This window comes from Scyliorhinus torazame, chromosome 1 (assembly GCF_047496885.1).
Source record: "Scyliorhinus torazame isolate Kashiwa2021f chromosome 1, sScyTor2.1, whole genome shotgun sequence".
NCBI lineage: Eukaryota > Metazoa > Chordata > Chondrichthyes > Carcharhiniformes > Scyliorhinidae > Scyliorhinus > Scyliorhinus torazame.
In genome coordinates, this window is record NC_092707.1 from 128,649,984 (window position 1) to 128,672,135 (window position 22,152).

General features: G+C 46.0%; 1 protein-coding gene and 2 non-coding genes across 16 annotated transcripts in view; all 3 read left to right on the forward strand.

Moving 5' to 3' along the window:
- The window catches only part of LOC140412215 (pumilio homolog 1-like), a 208,390-nt gene that overhangs the window by 148,154 nt on the left and 38,084 nt on the right, over positions 1–22,152 (forward strand). For 12 of the 14 annotated variants that reach the window (XM_072500813.1, XM_072500806.1, XM_072500805.1 and 9 more), the window contains 4 exons: positions 10,330–10,423; positions 12,425–12,544; positions 15,090–15,116; positions 15,625–15,770. In XM_072500813.1, coding sequence (XP_072356914.1) covers positions 10,330–10,423; positions 12,425–12,544; positions 15,090–15,116; positions 15,625–15,770 — 387 coding nt within the window. The remainder of the gene's footprint in view (positions 1–10,329; positions 10,424–12,424; positions 12,545–15,089; positions 15,117–15,624; positions 15,771–22,152) is intronic. The other 2 variants (XM_072500808.1, XM_072500809.1) reach the window with 1 other exon arrangement.
- On the forward strand, positions 14,812–14,898 carry LOC140430698 (small nucleolar RNA SNORD103/SNORD85). The gene has a single exon (XR_011949508.1). It is a non-coding gene; the product is annotated as a small nucleolar RNA SNORD103/SNORD85 (small nucleolar RNA).
- On the forward strand, positions 16,124–16,211 carry LOC140430696 (small nucleolar RNA SNORD103/SNORD85). The gene has a single exon (XR_011949507.1). It is a non-coding gene; the product is annotated as a small nucleolar RNA SNORD103/SNORD85 (small nucleolar RNA).

Consider the following 22,152-nt stretch of genomic DNA (forward strand, 5'->3'; position numbering starts at 1 on the left):
TTATTACTGTGCCCACCCCAGTCCAACGACAGCATCTCCACATCAGAGTAGAAAATAGTTATTGATTGCACTTCCAAGTTCCCAACAAACTGAGGTCATGTCAACATTTTAAAAATGAGATCTGAAGAAGTCATGCAGGACACAAAAAGTTAACTTTGCTTCTCTCTCCACAGATGCTGCTGAGTTTTTCCTGAAGTTTCTGTTTTTATTTAAGAAGTGGGGGTTCGGTGGGTTGATAGAATTTGAGGGGGATAAGGTTACAGGAGTAGAGAAGCAACAGCCAGATTAAGGCTATTGCTTAATGAGTGCAGGATAAACATCACATTAACTTGTTAGGCCAAACAACCTGTTTCCCTGTAATAATTTCTATATTATATAAGTAGTCCCTTAGCCAGACACTTTCATCCTATGGGTGGTTATTTGACTATGTTGACTATATTCCAGTCCAATGCGGCCCTCACGTGTTGCTTGCATTTATAGAGGCTGTGAGCTGGATTTTCAGTTATTTCTAATCTCCCAAATTCTACCTGAACTTGGATCAGCCTTATTATTATTTGTTCTTGGAATATGAGTGTAGCTTGCAAGAACAACATTTATTGCCCACCCCAAATTTCTCTTGAGAAGGTGGTGGTGAGCCATCCTTTTGAACCGCAGTCTACTTGGTGTAGCTTTTTTTCTATAGCGATTTGACAATATGGCCTACCTTACTGTGTGACATTTCAGAGGACAATTATGAGTCAATCACATTCTACAGATCTGAAGTCTTGCATTGGTAAGAATGACAGATCTGCCACCCACCCTTGAAGGGCATTTAATGAACCAGATGAGTTCTTTATGATCGTTACTAGCATTTCAGATGAATTAATTAATTGAGTTTAAATTCCACCAGCTACCATGCTGGGATTTGAGGTTTTATCTCCAGAGGTTCAGTCCAGGCCTGTCCAATTACTCTCTGTTAGTTCAGCTCAACTGGGCATCAAATCGACAATTTTCTGGTCTTTATGCCTTCATACCATATTGAGTAATGACGACCGATTGGGCCAGATAAGGAGCCACAAACTTGCCTTAATCTTAATTCAAAAATTATACCCTTCAAGCAGATTGTTCTAACTCACTGCATTGGCTCTTATTGCACCTACCCTTGTGTGTAGTTGTCTTGCCATCATGCCAGACTCCTTCTGCATAGTCAGTCTGCCGTGATCCTGCTGCCAGGCTTCTGTAAATTGCCTGCCAGAGTTTAAATGTTTGCCATTACTGCAACATCTAATTAGCAGACCAATAGTTAATCCAATGGATGTATACATTCATAATTTAAAAAAAATAAATTTAGAGTACCCAATTCTCTCTCTCTCTCTCTCTCTCTCTCTCTCTCTCTCTCTTAAGCAAACTCCACATCGGCAGTCACCCGAGGTCAGAATTGAACCCGGGTCCCTGGAGCTGTGAGGCAGCCGAGCTAACCACTGTGCCGCCGTGGTTAATTAACCAAACAAAATTATTGGTACCCAATAGCCGTAAAAAAAATAAAAAAATGAAGCGTTTAAAAATAAAACTGCACAGAACCATAGAAAAAGTTAGTGTAGAAAGAGGCCATTCAACATTCTGCACCGGCCCAAAAAAGAGGGAAAAAATAAACTAGCCACTCATTTTAATCCCACTTTCAAGCACCTGGTCTGTAACCTTGTAGGTTACAGTATCTCAGGTGCAGATCCTTTCAGCCACAACCATCAGTTCAGGTAGGAATTCCAGATGCCAGCCGACTTCTGGGTGAAAAAGATTCCCCCCTGTCCCCCCTCCTCATTCTAACAATCAACATAAATTTATGCCCCTGATAATTCACCCTTGAGCTAGGGGAAATGATTCTTTCTTGTCAACCCTCATAATTTTGTACACCTCAATTAGAGTCCTTTGTTCTGAGAAAAAACAGCTCTGCATGGTCGCAATTTTTAAGCCGTGACAACATTCTTGTAAATCTCCTTTGTGCTATCTCCAGAGCAATTGTGTACATCTTATAATGTGCTGACGAGAACTGTACTCTAATTTCCGGCAGTGACGTAACTGTTTTATACAGTTCCAGGATGACATCTCGGCTTTTGTATACTTTATCCCATCGAATAAGGGAAAGCTCCATATGCTTTCTTTACCAACTTATCCACCTGTCCTGCCTCCTTCAGGGAGCTGTGAATATGCACTCCAAGCTTCCTTACTTCTTCAGCCCCTCCCATTCACTCAGTATTCCCATGTTTTGTTTGCTAGCTCCAAATGCATAACTTTGCACTTTTCGGGATTGAATTCCATTTGCCACTTTTCTGCCCACTCAGCCAAACCATTGGTATCATTCTGGAAACGACTACACAACCAATTTTTGTATTATCTACAAATATCCTAATGATGCCTCCCACATTTAAGTCCAAATTATTAATAGGTACAAAACAGCCAGGCCCCCAACACTGAGTGTGCCCTGTGGAGCACCACTGGAAACTGCCTTCTATTTGCAAAAACACCCATCACCTTTACCCTCTGTTTACTGTCTTTGAGCTGATTTTGAATCCAAATCGCCACCTTCCCATGTATCCAGTGGGATTTCATTTTTCTGACCAGTCTGCCATGCGCGACCATATCAGTACCTTTCTAAAATCCACATAGACAACATCTATTCTATTACCTTCAACAATCCTCGTTATTTCCTAAAAAAATTCTATTAAGCTAGTAAGTCGCCATCGTTCCCTCACAAAACCATGCTGACTATCCCTGATCAATACTTGTCTTTCTTTTTTTATGTGAACTTAGAGTACCCAATTCATTTTTTCCAATTAAGGGCAATTTAGTGTGGCCAAACTCCTGTAATCTGGCACATCATAATTGAAGGTTCTTTTGTTTTTCTGCTTCTGTAGATAATTCAGGCAGTGCCCTATTCTCCCCCCCCATATACCATCCTCCTTTCCCCTCTCTCCCCACCACCCCCCTTCCTTTCCCTTCTGTTGGTACAGAGGCGAGGGTACCTGGTCTCTCCAGCGCAAAGTTTAGTGCTTGTGCCATTTGTTTTTTGTAGAAATGTGTTGTCAACTGTTTTAATGATCAGCGTATCCACCTCCCCATCCCGTACATTGGTACTGAGGGGAGGGGTACCCTGTTTCTCCAACACAAAATTAGTGTGTACCGTTTGGCCGTGTATTTATTTTTTACTGTTTTAATAAAAAGATATGGCCAGTCCAGCTACTCTGCACATCTTTGGGTTGTGGGGCTGAAACCCACGCAAACACGGGGAGAACATGCAAACTCCATACGGTCAGTGACCCAGAGCTGGGATCGAACCTGGGACCGTGGTGCCGTGAGGCAGCAGTGCTAACCACTGTGCCACCATGCTGCCCCAATACTTGCCTTTCTTTTTGACTATTTAACCTATCTTTAAGAGTTGATGCCAAAAAGTTTCCCACCACCAAAATCAGGCAGCCGGGACTATAATTGTCTGGCCGATCCCTCGCACCCTTTTAAAAAAGGCATGTACCTTTAGCAATTGAAAATACAACACAGCGGGCAGCATGGTGGCGCAGTGATTAGCATTGCTGCCTCACAGCACCGAGGTCCCAGGTTCAATCCCAGCTCTGGGTCACTGTCTGTGTGGAGTTTGCACATTCTTCACATGTTTGCGTGAGTTTCGTCCCCACAACCCAAAGATGTACAGGTTAGGTGGATTGGCCATGTTAAATTGCACCTTAATTGGAAAAAATTAATTGGGTACTCTAAATTAAAAAAAAAAAAAGAAAGTACAACACAGCTTATTAAAATGGTGATTATTTCAGTGACTTAACTAAATCAATTAAGTATAACTAAAACGATAGCATTGCTTTTAGACGTTGGAAATTGTAGACCTACCAGTAATTAATCTGGGCAGATACAGAGGAAAATAGGTTCCACTGGAATCTGACAAATGTATTCTACGTAGACCGAAAAACAAAACTCCTGCAAACTGTTGAGGGTTCAATTTATATAAGACATATTTCTTTAAGCTCCATTAAGTAGTGGGCTTTTTTGAGAAATAATTAAAAAAACAGCAAACGCTAGAATTCCAAAACTACATGGCCACAAATCATTGAAAGTGAATCACCATCTAAAATGATATATTTGGGCGTAGCCTTTTTTCATTAAATTCAATTTTTTAAAAATTAGAGTACCCAATTGTTCTTCCAATTAAGGGGCAATTTGGCGTGGTCAACCCACCTATCCTGCACATCTTTGGGTTGTGGGGGTGAAACCCACGCAGACACGGGAAGAATGTGCAAACTCCACACGGACAGTGACCCAGGGCCTGGATTCGAACCCGGGTCCTCAGCGCCGTAGTCCCAGTGCTAATCACTGCGCCGCATGCCGCCCTTTTTTTTTTTTATAAATGTTTTATTGAAAATTTTTTCCCAAACAACAATTTTTCCCCTCTTACAAAGCAAACGCAACAATAACAATACAGAGATTTTAAACAATACACAAGTAACAAAACCCCTTTATCTTTGACCTAAACTAAACCCCCCCCCCCCTCCCCCTGGGTTGCTGCTGCTGGTCATCTGTCTTCCCTCTAACGTTCCCCTAGGTAGTCGAGAAATGGCTGCCACCGCCTGGTGAACCCTTGAACCGATCCTCTCAGGGCAAACTTTATCTGCTCCAGTTTAATGAACCCCGCCATATCATTTACCCAGGCCTCCAGTCCGGGGGGTTTCGCCTCCTTCCACATGAGTAGGATCCTGCGCCGGGCTACTAGGGACGCAAAGGCCACAACGTCGGCCTCTTTCGCCTCCTGCACTCCCGGCTCTTCCGCAACTCCAAATAGAGCTAACCCCCAGCCTGGTTTGACCCGGGCCTTCACCACCCGCGAAATCACTCCCGTCACTCCCTTCCAATACCCTTCCAGTGCCGGGCATGCCCAAAACATATGTGCGTGGTTTGCCGGGCTCCCGCCACACCTCCCACATTTGTCCTCCACTCCAAAGAACCTGCTCAATCTTGCTCCCGTTATGTGTGCTCTATGTAGCACCTTAAATTGAATCAGGCTAAGCCTGGCGCATGAGGAAGAGGAATTTACCCTGCTTAGGGCATCAGCCCACATACCCTCCTCTATCTCCTCCCCTAGTTCTTCTTCCCACTTTCCTTTTAGTTCGCCCACCGACGACTCCCCCTCTTCCCTCATCTCTCGGTAAATCTCTGACACCTTGCCCTCTCCGACCCACACCCCTGAAAGCACCCTGTCCTGTATCCCCTGTGTCGGGAGCAACGGAAATTCCCTCACCTGTTGTCTAGTAAATGCCCTCACCTGCATATATCTCAAGAAATTTCCCCGGGGCAACTTATACTTTTCCTCCAATGCTCCCAAGCTCGCAAAAGTCCCATCTATAAATAAATCTCCCACCCTCCTAATTCCCAACTGGAACCAGCTCTGAAATCCTCCATCCATTCTTCCTGGGGCGAACCTATGGTTGTTCCTGATTGGGGACCCCACCAGGGCTCCCCGCACCCCTCTCTGTCGCCTCCACTGTCCCCAGATATCGCCCAAGTTCGGTAGTGCCAATCCTCCTCTGTCCCTACTACGCTGAAGGAACCCCCTCCTTACTCTCGGAACTTTCCCTGCCCACACGAAGCTCGTGATGCTCCTGTCTATTTTATTAAAAAAGGTCTTAGTGATTAGTATAGGGAGACATTGAAATACAAATAAGAACCTCGGGAGGACCATCATCTTAATTGCTTGCACCCTGCCCGCCAGCGATAGAGGCTGCATGTCCCACCTCTTGAAGTCCTCCTCCATTTGTTCTACCAACCGTGTCAGATTAAGTCTGTGCAAGGTTCCCCAGCTCCTAGCGATCTGAATCCCCAGGTATCGGAAGTTTCTTTCCACTTTCCTTAGAGGCAAGCCTTCTATCTCTCTACTCTGGTCCCCTGGATGTATCACAAATAATTCACTCTTCCCCATGTTTAGCCTATACCCCGAGAAATCCCCGAACCCCCTCAAAATTCGCATAACCTCTATCATTCCCCCCGCTGGGTCCGACACGTATAACAATAGGTCATCCGCATATAACGAGACTCGGTGTTCTTCTCCCCCTCTAATCACCCCTCTCCATTTCCTGGAGTCTCTCAACGCCATGGCCAGAGGTTCAATTGCCAACGCGAACAACAATGGAGACGGCGGGCATCCCTGTCTTGTTCCCCTATATAGTCGGAAATACTCCGATCTATGTCGACCTGTAACTACGCTTGCCGTTGGAGCCCCATAAAGAAGTCTAACCCAGCTAATAAACCCGTTCCCAAACCCAAACCTCCTTAACACTTCCCATAAATACTCCCACTCCACCCTATCAAATGCCTTCTCTGCGTCCATTGCCGCCACTATCTCTGCCTCCCCCTCCACTGGGGGCATCATTATCACCCCTAATAGTCGTCGCACGTTAACATTCAGTTGTCTCCCTTTTACAAACCCTGTCTGGTCTTCGTGCACCACCCCCGGGACACAGTCCTCCTTATCCTCGATGCCAGTACCTTTGCCAACAATTTGGCGTCCACGTTCAACAATGAAATGGGTCTATAGGACCCGCACTGCAACGGATCTTTATCCCTCTTCAAAATTAACGATATCGTCGCCTCCGACATCGTCGGGGGTAGAGTCCCCCCTTTCCTGGCCTCATTGAACGTCCTCACCATCAACGGGGCCAACAAGTCCATATATTTTCTGTAATACTCCACCGGGAACCCGTCTGGTCCTGGGGCCTTCCCTGCTTGCATGCTTCCCAGTCCCTTAATAACCTCGTCCACCCCAACCGGTGCCCCCAGGCCTACCAGCCCCCGCTCCTCCACTTTCGGGAACCTCAATTGGTCCAGGAACTGCCGCATCCCCTCCTCTCCCTCTGGGGGTTGAGACCTATACAGTTCCTCATAGAAGGTCTTGAACACCTCATTTATCTTTCCTGCCCTTCGCACCATGTCTCCCCTTTCGTCTCTAATTCCTCCTATCTCCCTCGCTGCTGCCCTCTTTCGCAATTGATGAGCCAACAGGCGACTCGCCTTTTCCCCATATTCATACCTCCTCCCCTGTGCCTTCCTCCACAGTACCTCCGCCTTTCTGGTGGTCAGAAGGTCAAATTCCGTCTGGAGTCGTCTCCTCTCCCTGTACAATTCCTCCTCCGGAGTCTCTGCAAATTCCCTATCCACCCTTAAAATCTCCCCCAGTAATCTTTCCCTTTCCTTCGCCTCTGTTTTCCTTTTGTGGGCCCCAATGGAGATCAGCTCTCCTCTGACCACCGCTTTTAGTGCTTCCCATACCACTCCCACAGGGACCTCGCCGTCGTCATTGACCTCCAGATATCTCTCAATACACCCCCGCACTCTTGCACACACTCCCTCATCCGCCATCAGTCCCACATCTAATCGCCAGAGTGTTCTCTGCTCCCTTTCCTCTCCTAATTCCAGGTCCACCCAATGTGGGGCATGATCCGAAACCGCTATGGCTGAGTACTCAGCTTCTTCCACCCTAGAGATCAACGACCTTCCCAAAACAAAAAAATCTAACTGGGAGTACACTTTATGGACATGGGAGAAGAAGGAAAACTCCCTAGCCCTAGGTCTAAGAAATCGCCATGGATCCACTCCCCCCATTTGGCCCATAAACTCCTTAAGTACCTTGGCCGCTGCCGGCCTTCTTCCGGTCCTTGAGCTGGATCTATCTAGCCCCGGGTCCAGCACCGTATTAAAGTCCCCTCCTAAAATCAAGTTTCCTACCTCCAGGTCCGGTATACGCCCCAGCATCCGTCTCATAAATCCCGCATCGTCCCAGTTTGGGGCATACACGTTAACCAACACGACCTCCATTCCCTCCAGCCTGCCACTCACCATTACATATCTACCTCCGCTATCTGCTACGATGTTCTTTGCTTCAAATGCGACCTGTTTCCCCACCAAAATGGCCACCCCTCTATTCTTTGCGTCCAGTCCTGAGTGGAACACCTGTCCCACCCATCCTTTCCTTAGCCTAACTTGGTCCGCCACCTTTAGGTGCGTCTCTTGGAGCATAACCACGTCTGCCCTTAGTCCTTTCAAATGCGCGAGCACTCTGGCCCTTTTTATCGGTCCGTTCAGGCCTCTCACGTTCCACGTGATCAGCCTCACTAGGGGGCTACCTGCCCCCCTCCCGTGTCGACTAGCCATTACCTTCTCTAGGCCAGTCCCATATCCCGCCTCCGCGCTCCCGCTCGCTCCCCCAGCGTCGCACACCATCCCCGCCCACCCACTCTTTAGCCATTTCCTTTTTTGGATTTCCGCAGCAGCAACCCAGTTGTCCCCCCCCCCCCCCCCCTCCCCGCTAGATCTCTTTCTAGCATGATTGCTCCCCCCATATTACTTCCGTAAGTCAGCTGACTTCAACTGACCCCGGCTACTCCTGCTCACTCCTCGACCCCCCCCCCATGTGGGGAACTCCCATCCGCCTTGCGCCTGTCTTCCCGCCTTATTCTTTCTGGTGCGGGAACATCCCTTTACCTGACCCGCCTCTTATGGCGCAGCTCCCTTTCCCCTCCCCCTCCCCTTCCCTATTCTCCAACTATGTCCCGTCTTTCCCCCCTCACCGGCGCCCACATTTCCCCAATGTCTCCCCCCTTCCCTGTTTACTTCTCAATTAACTTCCACCGTAACATTAACAATAACATTTCCTGCAGCATCAGTCCCTCAGTTCCGATCCAATTTCTCTTCTTTGATGAAGATCCATGCTTCCTCCGCCGTCTCGAAATAATGGTGTCTCTCCTGATACGTGACCCATAGTCTTGCCGGCTGCACATTTCTAGGGCTTCGATCCTTTCAGTACACTTTTTATGAAGTGCCTCGTGCGTCTGTGTCTTAACCGCCAGGCCCAGGATCTCGTCCTCAATATCTGTCACCTTCTGCTCCACCACACGGAGCTCTGTCTCCTGGGTCTTTAATGTCTCCTTGAGCCCCTCAATTGCCTGTAGCAACGGGGTCAGCACCTCCCTCTTCAGCAGCTCCATGCACCGTCTCACAATTTCATGCTCAGGCCCCCATGTCGCCTGCGCTTTCTCCGCCGCCATCTTGTACTTCTCTCTTTCTGACCCTTTGGTCGACGATTCCTCGCGCTGCAGCCGCCGCCGCCGGTTTTTTCCTCCTTCGTTTGGGGGGGACTCCCTTCTCACACGCCCCACACCGGGTTGCGTCGTTGAAAAATTCCCCGTTGGGGCTCTTAAAAGAGCCCGAAGGTCCGTCGGAGCTGGAGCCGCCGAAGCGTGCGGCTAGCTAGGCATCACCGCAACCGGAAGCCCCTTCAGTGGCCTTGATGAGGTCTTTTCACAGTTGTTCCCTCTGCTGCTAGAATTCACTTTTGATACAGGCCCTCAGGTCAGCTTGCAGCTTTGAGCTTGCCCTTCCCCCGCCTGCATGCTGGAAGAGGCCCTGTTTATCCTGCAGTTGCAGCCAAATCTTTTACTGTTTCTGCGTGTGTCTGGCAACCAAGAGACATACCCTTCCTGGGGGACACTGTCGGGGGAATATTGCAGCCTTCTTCCCACACCGGGAAATGTCAAACAAATGCCGTGGGGGCCCTGTAAAAGAGCCCAAAAGTCCGTTCCAAGCAGGAGCTGCCGAATATGCGACCTAGCTCTGCATAGCCGCACCCGGAAGTCGCATGCCGCCCTTTTAATCTCAAAATTAAAGGTTAATCTCAAAATTAAAGGTTTTTTTTGGCCGATTCTGACTTGTCTGCATTTCCAGCAGAGGTGCCTCTATTGCGGATGAGCTTCATACCTCTCTGGGCTGAGAGGACCAAGTACCTCGCAGAGTGCCTTACACTTTAGGATTTTAATTTCCTTCCCCACTTGATGTGGTGCTGAGTGCTCCTCCTGGTCACCACATTGGGTACCCCCATGGCGAATGCGTTGAGCAATTCAAATGTACATTGACTTTCCCGACCAATGTGTCAATTGCCATTAGGAAACAGGGTTATTCTTCCCATGTATTGTGTTACTCCTCTATCCTTGTTCTCAATATAGGGAATAATGTTTATATGTGTGATATTGTAGCTGTCCCAACAGTGCTTTTTGAAAAAAAAGCTTGGCTCGCCTTTGCCTTTCCTTCATTTTGAAGCGTCAGGTAGCCTTGAAACCCCCTGCTGAATGAATATGGCTGAATTTCCCTCAAATTTGCATTGAGAAGTAATAGTCTTGAAATAAGAAATGGCATATGGAATTAAGGAAGCGACAGCTGAACTAATTAATGCGATAAATGGACTGCAGTTGCAGTAAATGGACAAGTATTCCATGTGTTTTAAAACTTCTCTTTTCTTTTGTTTAGCTATTCCAGAGGCAGAATGCTTTGACAGTTCAGCAGCTGACAGCTGCGCAACAACAGCAGTATGCACTTGCAGCTGCCCAACAGCCACACATAGGTAAGTCATTTCCAAGAACATTGTATTATCAAACCGGTTTGTGTACCGATTATGCACCCACCTAAGTATCTGATGAGAGTTTATTTGGTCATTTAGATATTTTCTTCTTTTTAATTTTTCCAATTAAGAGGCAATTTAGCATGGCTAATCCACCTACCCTGCACATCTTTGGGTTGTGGGGGTGGAACCCATGCAGACATTGGGGGAATGTGCAAACTCTACACAGACAGTAACCCGGGGCTGGGATCAAACGCAGGTCCCTGGTGTCGTGAGGCAGCAGTGCTAACCACTGTGCCACCATGTCACCCTGACCATTCAGATATTCGTGCAGTTCTCAGTATTTGGCTTTGCTAACTGGAGCAGATGAGCTTAAGGTTTGACACAGATAAACATGAAATCCAAGATGTACAGGAGAAGTTAACCTCGGTAGTAATTGTATGTAATTTGGTGGCTGTCTATGTAGTGGGTGGAGGGGAGGTGACAATAAATTCTGGCAGAAGTACTTACTAATGGCTAGAATGACATCTGTGTTACTTGGATAAGAACCCAAAATAATTCAGATCTAGGCTTAATGGTTCTGTTTATGTATTTCATTGCTTTTTGAAGCCATTGGGTATCCATAGAGATGTGTCACTATGTAAAGGTGTAGTGTTAAGCGTGGGCATAGAGGCTCAAGATAGCCATTTAAATTAAATGTATTTGCTTGGCTGGATAAGTATATTGTTAAAGGATTTAAAAATTAACTTGTAACGTGAGCTTTTCATCTGTTATTTGAGAGTCTTTGCTGTTCTAATCATGCTTGAACAAAGTGAATATTAGAATTAAATTATGTTTAATTATAGTTTGGTAACTGGTTGGAAGGGGTAAATGGTTTCTGAGACATAATGTGCTGCTGCAGTTTTAAAATTGCGGTTTTCCCCTTGAGGAATATTCTGCATTTAAGTTGCGACGCCTTCCTTTATTAGATGTGTTAAAGTCCCTGAAATTATCATTTTATCACAGTACAACGCTGCTGGGCAGTCAAAAGGCACCAATAACACTACCATACTTTGCTGTAAGATTAAATATTCAATTTTTATACTGCTTCATAACTGAAAATTTTGGGGCTAACAGGAGAATACTTTTATTTCTTCACTGATGTTTTACATGTGCAGTGGCTCTTTGCTTATCAGGAAGAATAAAATACTTTATATTCAATTTAGAGACTGTTTTATGCAAAAATATACCAGCATGGTGCCACTTGACCGTTGCATTGATATGATTGTATGGTCCTTTTTTTGTCATAAATGGAAACATTGCATGTGCGATGGCATTCTTCGCCCTCAGTCGAAAACCATTCCGTAATGAGGACATTTTATCAAATCTAATAATCTGAGCCATACACAACTGGCTGAGGATTGGGTGGGGTAGTTAACGAAAGCATTGTCAGTGTTTGCAAGCTAGCTGTACAGGGTGGCTCTTTAGCCTGGTTTATCAACTGAAGCAGCAGGAAGCTCATTGTCCATTTTTATTTCAATTGTAACTGATTTATGGTTACATTTCTTAGTTGCTTGAAATCTTGCAGGCAATACCATTCCACTGGTTGTGTGATGTGTGTGCCTTTACATATGTGTACACATGTATATACACAGCCTTTTTGTTATGTGTGTATCTGCAAAGTAGTTGACCCTGAGTTTTCAAGTAGCAATCGATTATTAGTGCTGGTTCAGATCAACTTCCGATTGAGAGTGTAATCTGATTTTCCCTTGCAACAAATAATAAGTTTTAGAGTACCATAATTGCAGAAATTTTCTTGGTGTAAAAAAAAATAAATAAGCAATGATATCTAATTTACTTGCATGCTATTGATTTGTAATTGCAGTTAATTTGTCGCACTGCTAATGTACATTTTCATTTTGTGTTTGCTTGAACAGTAACAATTGTAACTGGACCACAATCAGTTTTTTTTAAATGGAGATGTCAATCCAAATACTTTAAGTAGATTTTTTATATGTTACACAGGTATGTTTTCAGCAGGCCTTGCTCCAGCAACCTTTGTTCCTAATCCATACATCATTAGTGCTGCTCCTCCAGGTACAGACCCCTACACTGCAGGCCTTGCTGCAGCTGCAACTCTAGCAGGTAAAATGCAATGACTTATATGAAGACATTTAACGCTGCTGACGATTTCTTTCCTTCCCAGGCTTCCCCCAGTAGAAGGTAAAGACAGGAACTTGGTGATCCTTGAAGTAGGGGGTGAAGGGGCAATACAGTGATAAAATTGTTCTGGATGGAGAAGTTGGATGAGCTGAATTTCTCATTTTGGATTTAATTTTATCTCTTGTGTTTGGCATAGTAATTTTATGTAACCTAGTGGGACTGGGTCCATTGGTAATGTCAAGGAAATGATGGCGCTCTTGGATATCTCAACCTGCACTTAAGCATGAGAAGGGGATAAATTCAAAACTATGCTGGAGAAACGTATCAGTGAGCCAAGTAATAAATCCATGGAACAGGCTGCCTTGGGAAATGGTGGAAGTAGATAGCATAGATTCATTCCAAAGCAGATTAGATAAGATTTCTTTGCAAAAATAACATTTTGAACTCCATTGAGTAATTTGAGACAGCAAATGTAGCATGCTTGGGAGGAACAAGTGACTTTGGGCGTTTTGTTCCCTTTGCGTTCCACCACTGAGATTTCCTTGCCTCATAGCTGGGTATGAGATGGATTTAATTGATGAGAGATAGGTTGCCATGATTGCCAAACAAATCCATTATTATATCGTGCAACAGCTAGGGTGGTGGAAAACAGACTAGATGGTCCGTGTCTATTTTCATCTGGCAATTTCTTTGTTTCAGCCAAAAGGAAGCTTCTGGCAGGCTATGAGTAACAGGCCATGCAACCCCAAAACAGCCAAAAGGTAGCCTGATGGAGTTTGGAAATGCAATCTTCGGCTTCCTGAATGTGTGCACCTTGTGTAGGTTTGTGGCAGCGGAGAAATCCAGAATTAGAATCTCTTCATGGTATTCATGAAGTGATTGAGTGTGCAGCCGTGTAATATTTAGGAAACTACCATTTGACACAATAGCCCATGAAATGGTTCTGAAAAGGTCATGTACCACACGTTAAGAGTTGGATTATGAGAAGACTGCAAGATTTTGCAGATAATTGAAATGCCTCTGAATAGGTGATAGTTTGTAAGTGGATATGGTTTTGACATAGTCTGTTCACAGTATATTGTAAATTCAGCAACTAGACGTGCTAAAAGCTGAAATCCTCAAAGGCTGCAATGTAAGCTCCCATTTACTGTTCAAAGGCTGCAACGTAAGTTCTCATTTATTGTTCTCTTCAAAGGTTTGCTGCTCGTGTTCACACTGATCCTTTTCGGTTAATGTAATTGGCTTATGTTTTGGACTCTGCTGAAATGTTGTCACCAAAGGAACTTATGTCCCAAAGTCAGTGAAAGAGCTTTTATTGTATGCTTTTCTTCTCGTAATAAGCTTTGTTTCAATTCTAGTTTATGTTGCGTATGATAAGTGGCAAAAGAGCATTGGCTAGCAAAGATTTTCCTGAATTTTGGGCTGGGAGGGAGAGAATTACACTGGTATTTACAAGAAGCTGCTGTTACTGCGAAGGGACAATGAACTGAAGGAATAATTTGTCTTTGGACACATTAACAAGTACTTATAAAAGAGCACACATGAAAGGTGACAGTTGTGGTTTGTTGAATGGTTATTGTTTCATAGATTATTTCTGTTCGGAAGATAGATAAGGTTTATGGGGTATTGCCACCATTCACTCAACATGTTGATCTTTCATGCAGATTTACATTGTTCTGACAAATCTTCACCTACTTCTGGTTTTAAAATGGAGCCCATGAACCTGAGAATTGTAGCAATTTGTATGAAAGTTATTTATCTATTTTCCTAAAAATCCAATAAAATGGAGCCTCTTATGCGAGAGAATATCTTAAACTGTGCCTTACAGTGTGCATCATTACAAAGTTCCTTTGTGACAGAAATTATGTTCCCCAAACCCAATGAAATTCTGGCCTAATATTTGAGCTTTTCAAGGATAAAATGTGGCCGTGAAAAAACTTGTAAAATAGCAGCATCACAGGACATATTTTAATTCTTTTCTTTTATTGTAACTGGGTGTTAGTTGTATTTCTCAAATCCTTATGACGCCTTATTCAGTGAGCAGTATCAAGTGTCCTTTCCAACTGTATTACTGATGAGAAGTTTGCAAGACAGAATCAGTTGAACCTAATCTAGTCCCATTCCAATGAGTTTCAAATGAATGGAGCAAGAACACATTCCAAGTGGTACAAAATGTTTTGCTCAAGTTAAGAACCAGATCATTTTCAAAGAAAATAAATCTTCATTTGGCAAAAGGTTTCGGATTTCAGTCTGGCAGTGATGACATACTTGCCCTCACTGAGAACAGCGTTCACTGATGAGGATTTAAATTTTGTACTCAAAAGACCTGAGCCAGACTGAATTGCTGATGAATCCCCAAGTCAATTTCTGTTGATGCCATTTATAATGTTACTATGGGGGGAATGGGTCATATCTAAGTTAGGTTTGGGTTTTACTTTGCCAATGTTAATGTATCTGGAAGCAAAGAGACACAAAAGTCGTTGACTTAATTGTCAAAGCAACTTTTCTTTCCATCCTCCCTGTGTAGGCAAGCGGCCGGCCCTGGATGCCATAGGTGAGATGAATTCACCTTGAAGGAAATCTCGTTCAGCTGTGTTTTGAAGTGTGACTCTGTAATCTCATTTTTGTTTAATTGACAAGCATAATGTTATGTATTGGTCATCTTCAGAAGTCATCTTGACCCAGGTTTAATTTTAACTTGAGGTACCGATCCATTCCTGGTTTCATTAACGAAATCTACTATATAACCAGACATATTTAAATTGTGTTTTTTTTTCCTTTTCGAAAAAGTAAAGGTTCAGAATTTATTAAATCGTAGCCAGCATATAATTTTACTAACGGGGAAAAACTTATTATAAAATATGAAAACTTCCTGTGCTATACTGTATTTCATTAAAGATATGACAAGCCAATAAGTAAACAATAAACACATTTTTGGAATATCTAATATAATGGAAGCTTTGTTATGATATGTTTTCGCCAAGAATAGGTTTCATGCACTAATAATGTAAATGACACAAAGTGTATGTTTTTTTTTAAATCCCTAAATTTTACTGTGTTAGGCCCTGCAGTGGTTCCACCTCAGTACTACGGTGTTCCATGGGGTGTTTATCCAGCAAATCTCTTCCAGCAGCAAGCTGCAGCAGCAGCTGCTAACAATTCTGCAAACCAGCAAGCTGCATCACAGGCGCAGCAAGGGCAGCAACAGGTAAGTCACCCATCTGTTTGTAACGTGGCACAGGAGTAATTAACGTTGAACCAAGGGAGCTGAGCTAATATGTTTTGGTTTAGAAAAGTCGCACATTTTGCCCACTTTAAAACATGTTTCAGCGATCACATAGATTGAATATGGGGTAAAAATAATTTTAAAAAGCATGTTTATTTAATGTGTCGGCAATATATTTGCATCAAGGAATGCTATTATTACAGCCACCATCAAATGTAGATGGTCAAGTTCTTAAGTTGTAGATTGTAAAGTTGAATTTAGTTCCAATCGTCTTTAAAAAATCTACAAGTGGGAATAAATGTTAACTAAGTATTCCTGATCCGTTTACAAGTCAGTCTGGCAATGATGACACACTTGCCCTCACTGAGAACACTGTTCGTTAATGAGAATTTCAATCTTGTACTCATAAAGACCTGAGCCAGACTGTATATATTGTTGAAGGTAAAACTAATAATGTAGAGTGCTTTGATGTTAAGTTGATCTCAGTGCAATTTTGAGTTGTTGATTTATTTTGGGATTGCCTCTTTTAAACTTACTTGACAAAAATTAAGTAACTGTTCTACATTTCTGTCGTCAGCCAAAATGATGGGTTAGTTCAGAAATCTGATGTTGATTCCCTAATGGTCCACCTTTGTCTGGCAAATTGCTGAACCAGAGCAGAAAAGTCAGCCTATCTATCCATCACGGAGCTTGTGGTTGCTGTAGTTGGACTCTAGCTCTGTGTTAGGAAAGGCATCAGCTCCTGAAAGACATGAGAGTGAGGGTGCAATCTGGCTTGGTTGTGACACCTTTCCTTTACCATCCCCTCACAAGAGTGTCCCGAAGTTCTGTTGTGTGAATAATGCCTAGTTGGATGAACCCAGAAGTTGCTTGGCACCTGTGCCATAATATTTTTTTTTTAATAAATATTTTATTGAAAATTTTTGGTCAACCAACACAGTACATTGTGCATCCTTTACACAATATTATAACAACACAAATAACCATGACCTATTTTATAAACAAAAAATGAATAAATAATAAATAACAAAAATGAAAACTAACCCTAATTGGCAACTGCCTTATCACAAGTAACACTCTCCAAAAATATAATTTAACAGTCCAATATATAATTATCTGTCGCAACGACCTATACATATTATACAGTATATATTAACAACCCTGAGAGTCCTTCTGGTTCTCTTTCCCCCCCCCCCCGATCCTGGGCTGCTGCTGCTGCCTTCTTTTTTCCATTCCATCTATCTTTCTGCGAGGTATTCGACGAACGGTTGCCACCGCCTGGTGAACCCTTGAGCCGACCCCCTTAGAACGAACTTAATCCGCTCTAGCTTTATAAACCCTGCCATGTCATTTATCCAGGTCTCCACCCCCGGGGGTTTGGCTTCTTCCACATTAACAATATCCTGCGCCGGGCTACTAGGGACGCAAAGGCCAAAACATCGGCCTCTCTCGCCTCCTGCACTCCCGGCTCTTGTGCAACCCCAAATATAGCCAACCCCCAGCTTGGTTCAAACCGGACCCCCACTACTTTTGAAAGCACCTTTGTCACCCCCATCCAAAACCCCTGTAGTGCCGGGCATGACCAAAACATATGGGTATGATTCGCTGGGCTTCTCGAGCACCTCGCACACCTATCCTCCACCCCAAAAAATTTACTGAGCCGTGCTCCAGTCATATGCGCCCTGTGTAATACCTTAAACTGAATAAGGCTTAGCCTGGCACACGAGGACGACGAGTTTACCCTGCTTAGGGCATCTGCCCACAGCCCCTCCTCGATCTCCTCCCCCAGCTCTTCTTCCCATTTCCCTTTTAGTTCATCTACCATAGTCTCCCCTTCGCCCCGCATTTCCCTATATATATATCTGACACCTTACCATCCCCCACCCATGTCTTTGAGATCACTCTGTCCTGCACCTCTTGTGTCGGGAGCTGCGGGAATTCCCTCACCTGTTGCCTCGCAAAAGCCCTCAGTTGCATATACCTGAATGCATTCCCTTGGGGCAACCCATATTTCTCGGTCAGCGCTCCCAGACTCGCGAACTTCCCATCCACAAACAGATCTTTCAGTTGTGTTATTCCTGCTCTTTGCCACATTCCATATCCCCCATCCATTCCCCCCGGGGCAAACCTATGGTTGTTTCTTATCGGGGACCCCCCCAAGGCTCCAGTCTTTCCCCTATGCCGTCTCCACTGTCCCCAAATCTTCAGTGTAGCCACCACCACCAGGCTTGTGGTGTAGTTCCTCGGTGAGAGCGGCAATGGGGCTGTCACCATAGCCTGTAGGCTAGTCCCCCTACAGGACACCCTCTCTAATTTCTTCCACGCCGCTCCCTCCTCCTCTCCCATCCACTTACTTACCATTGAAATATTAGCGGCCCAATAATACTCACTTAGGCTCGGTAGTGCCAGCCCCCCCCCTATCCCTGCTACGCTGTAAGAATCCCTTCCTCACTCTCGGGGTCTTCCCGGCCCACACAAAACCCATCATGCTCTTTTCAATCCTTTTAAAAAAAGCCTTCGTGATCACCACCGGGAGGCACTGAAACACAAAGAGGAATCTCGGGAGGACCACCATCTTAACCGCCTGCACCCTCCCTGCCAGTGACAGGGATACCATATCCCATCTCTTGAAATCCTCCTCCATTTGTTCCACCAACCGCGTTAAATTTAACCTATGCAATGTGCCCCAATTCTTGGCTATCTGGATCCCCAGGTAACGAAAGTCCCTTGTTACCTTCCTCAACGGTAGGTCCTCTATTTCTCGACTCTGCTCCCCTGGATGCACCACAAACAACTCACTTTTCCCCATGTACAGTATATACCCTGAAAAATCCCCAAACTCCCCAAGTATCCACATTATTTCTGGCATCCCCTCCGCCGGGTCTGCCACGTATAGTAGCAAATCGTCCGCATACAAAGATACCCGGTGTTCTTCTCCTCCTCGGAAGTACTCCCCTCCACTTCTTTGAACCCCTCAACGCTATCGCCAGGGGCTCAATCGCCAGTGCAAACAATAATGGGGACAGAGGGCATCCCTGCCTTGTCCCTCTATGGAGCCGAAAATATGCAGATCCCCGTCCATTCGTGACCACACTCGCCATCGGGGCCCTATACAACAGCTGCACCCATCTAACATACCCCTCTCCAAAACCAAATCTCCTCAACACCTCCCACAAATAATCCCACTCCACTCTATCAAATGCTTTCTCGGCATCCATCGCCACTACTATCTCCGTTTCCCCCTCTGGTGGGGCCATCATCATTACCCCGAACAGCCTCCGTATATTCGTGTTCAGCTGTCTCCCCTTCACAAACCCAGTTTGGTCCTCGTGGACCACCCCCGGGACACATTCCTCTATTCTCATTGCCATTACCTTGGCCAGGATCTTGGCATCTACATTTAGGAGGGAAATAGGTTTATAGGACCCGCATTGTAGCGGGTCCTTTTCCTTCTTTAAGAGAAGCGATATTGTTGCTTCAGACATAGTCGGGGGCAGTTGTCCCCTTTCCTTTGCCTCATTAAAGGTCCTCGTCAATACCGGGGCGAGCAAGTCCACATATTTTCTATAGAATTCGACTGGGAATCCATCCGGTCCCGGGGCCTTTCCCGCCTGCATGCTCCTAATTCCTTTCACCACTTCTTCTACCTCGATCTGTGCTCTCAGCCCCACCCTTTCCTGCTCTTCCACCTTGGGAAATTCCAGCCGATCCAAGAAGCCCATCATTCTCTCCCTCCCATCCGGGGGTTGAGCTTCATATAATTTTTTATAAAATGTCTTGAACACTCCATTCACTCTCTCCGCTCCCCGCTCCATCTCTCCTTCCTCATCCCTCACTCCCCCTATTTCCCTCGCTGCTCCCCTTTTCCTCAATTGGTGTGCCAGCAACCTGCTCGCCTTCTCCCCATATTCGTACTGTACACCCTGTGCCTTCCTCCATTGTGCCTCTGCAGTGCCCGTAGTCAGCAAGTCAAATTCTACATGTAGCCTTTGCCTTTCCCTGTACAGTCCCTCCTCCGGTGCTTCCGCATATTGTCTGTCCACCCTCAAAAGTTCTTGGAGCAACCGCTCCCGTTCCTTACTCTCCTGCTTCCCTCTATGTGCCCTTATTGATATCAGCTCCCCTCTAACCACCGCCTTCAGCGCCTCCCAGACCACTCCCACCTGGACCTCCCCATTATCATTGAGTTCCAAGTACTTTTCAATGCACCCCCTCACCCTTAGACACCCCCCCTCATCTGCCATTAGTCCCATGTCCATTCTCCAGGGTGGGCGCCCTCCTGTTTCCTCCCCTATCTCCAAGTCTACCCAGTGTGGAGCGTGAACCGAAATGGCTATAGCCGTATACTCCGTTCCCCTCACCTTCGGGATCAACGCCCTTCCCAGCACAAAAAAGTCTATTCGCGAGTAGACTTTATGGACATAGGAGAAAAACGAGAACTCCTTACTCCTAGGTCTGCTAAATCTCCACGGGTCTACACCTCCCATCTGCTCCATAAAATCTTTAAGTACCTTGGCTGCTGCCGGCCTCCTTCCAGTCCTGGACTTCGACCTATCCAGCCCTGGTTCCAACACCGTATTAAAATCTCCCCCCATTATCAGCTTTCCCATCTCTAGGTCCGGAATGCGTCCTAGCATCCGCCTCATAATATTGGCATCATCCCAGTTCGGGGCATATACGTTTACCAAAACCACCGTCTCCCCCTGTAGTTTGCCACTCACCATCACGTATCTGCCCCCGTTATCCGCCACTATAGTCTTTGCCTCGAACATTACCCGCTTCCCCACTAATATAGCCACCCCCGTTTTTCGCATCTAGCCCCGAATGGAACACCTGCCCCACCCATCCTTTGCGTAGCCTAACCTGGTCTTATCAGTTTCAGGTGCGTTTCCTGTAACATAACCACATCTGCCTTAAGTTTCTTAAGGTGTGCGAGTACCCGTGCCCTCTTTATCGGCCCGTTCAGCCCTCTCACGTTCCACGTGATCAGCCGGGTTGGGGGGCTTCCTACCCCCCCCCTTGTCGATTAGCCATCTCCTTTTTCCAGCTCCTCACCCGGTTCCCACGCAGCTGTATCTCCGCCAGGCGGTGCCCCCCCCCCGCCCATCCCCTCCCATACCAGCTCCCCCCTCTCCCCAGCAGCAGCAACCCAGTAATTCCCCCCTCCCACCCCCCCTCCGCTAGCGTAATTACTCCCCCCATGTTGCTCCCAGAAGTCAGCAAACTCTGGCCGACCTCGGCTTCCCCCCGTGACCTCGGCTCGCACCGTGCGACGCCCCCTCCTTACTGCTTCTCTATTCCCGCCATGATTATCATAGCGCGGGAACCAAGCCCGCGCTTCTCCCTTGGCCCCGCCCCCAATGGCCAACGCCCCATCTCCTCCACCTCCCCTCCTCCCCCCATCACCACCTGTGGAAGAGAGAAAAGTTACCACATCGCAGGATTAGTACATAAAACTCCTCTTTCTCCCCTTTTTAACCCCCCTCTTTGCCTCCCACATTCGCCCCACCACTTTGTTCAAACGTTCTTTTTAATAACCCGCTCATTCCAGTTTTTCTTCCACAATAAAAGTCCACGCTTCATCCGCCGTCTCAAAGTAGTGGTGCCTCCCTCGATATGTGACCCACAGTCTTGCCGGTTACAGCATTCCAAATTTTATCTTCTTTTTATGAAGCACCGCCTTGGCCCGATTAAAGCTCGCCCTCCTTCTCGCCACCTCCGCACTCCAGTCTTGATAAACGCGGATCACCGCGTTCTCCCATTTACTGCTCCGAGTTTTCTTCGCCCATCTAAGGACCATTTCTCTATCCTTAAAACGGAGGAATCTCACCACTATGGCTCTGGGAATTTCTCCTGCTCTCGGTCCTCGCGCCATCACTCGGTATGCTCCCTCCACCTCCAACGGACCCGCCGGGGCCTCCGCTCCCATTAACGAGTGCAGCATCGTGCTCACATATGCCCCGACGTCCGCTCCCTCCGCACCTTCAGGAAGACCAAGAATCCTCAGGTTGTTCCTCCTTGCGTTGTTCTCCAGTGCCTCCAACCTTTCCACACATCGTTTCTGATGTGCCTCATGCGTCTCCGTCTTCACCACCAGGCCCTGTATGTCGTCCTCATTCTCGGCTGCCTTTGCCTTCACGACCCGAAGCTCCCGCTCCTGGGTCTTTTGTTCCTCCTTTAGCCCTTCGATCGCCTGTAGTATCGGGACCAACAGCTCTTTCTTCATTTCCTTTTTGAGCTCTTCCACACAGCATTTCAAGAACTCTTGTTGTTCAGGGCCCATGTTAAACTGCCACCTTCCGACGCCATCTTGGTTTTTGCTTGCCTTCCTTGCCGCTGTTCTAAAGGATCCACTGCAATCCGG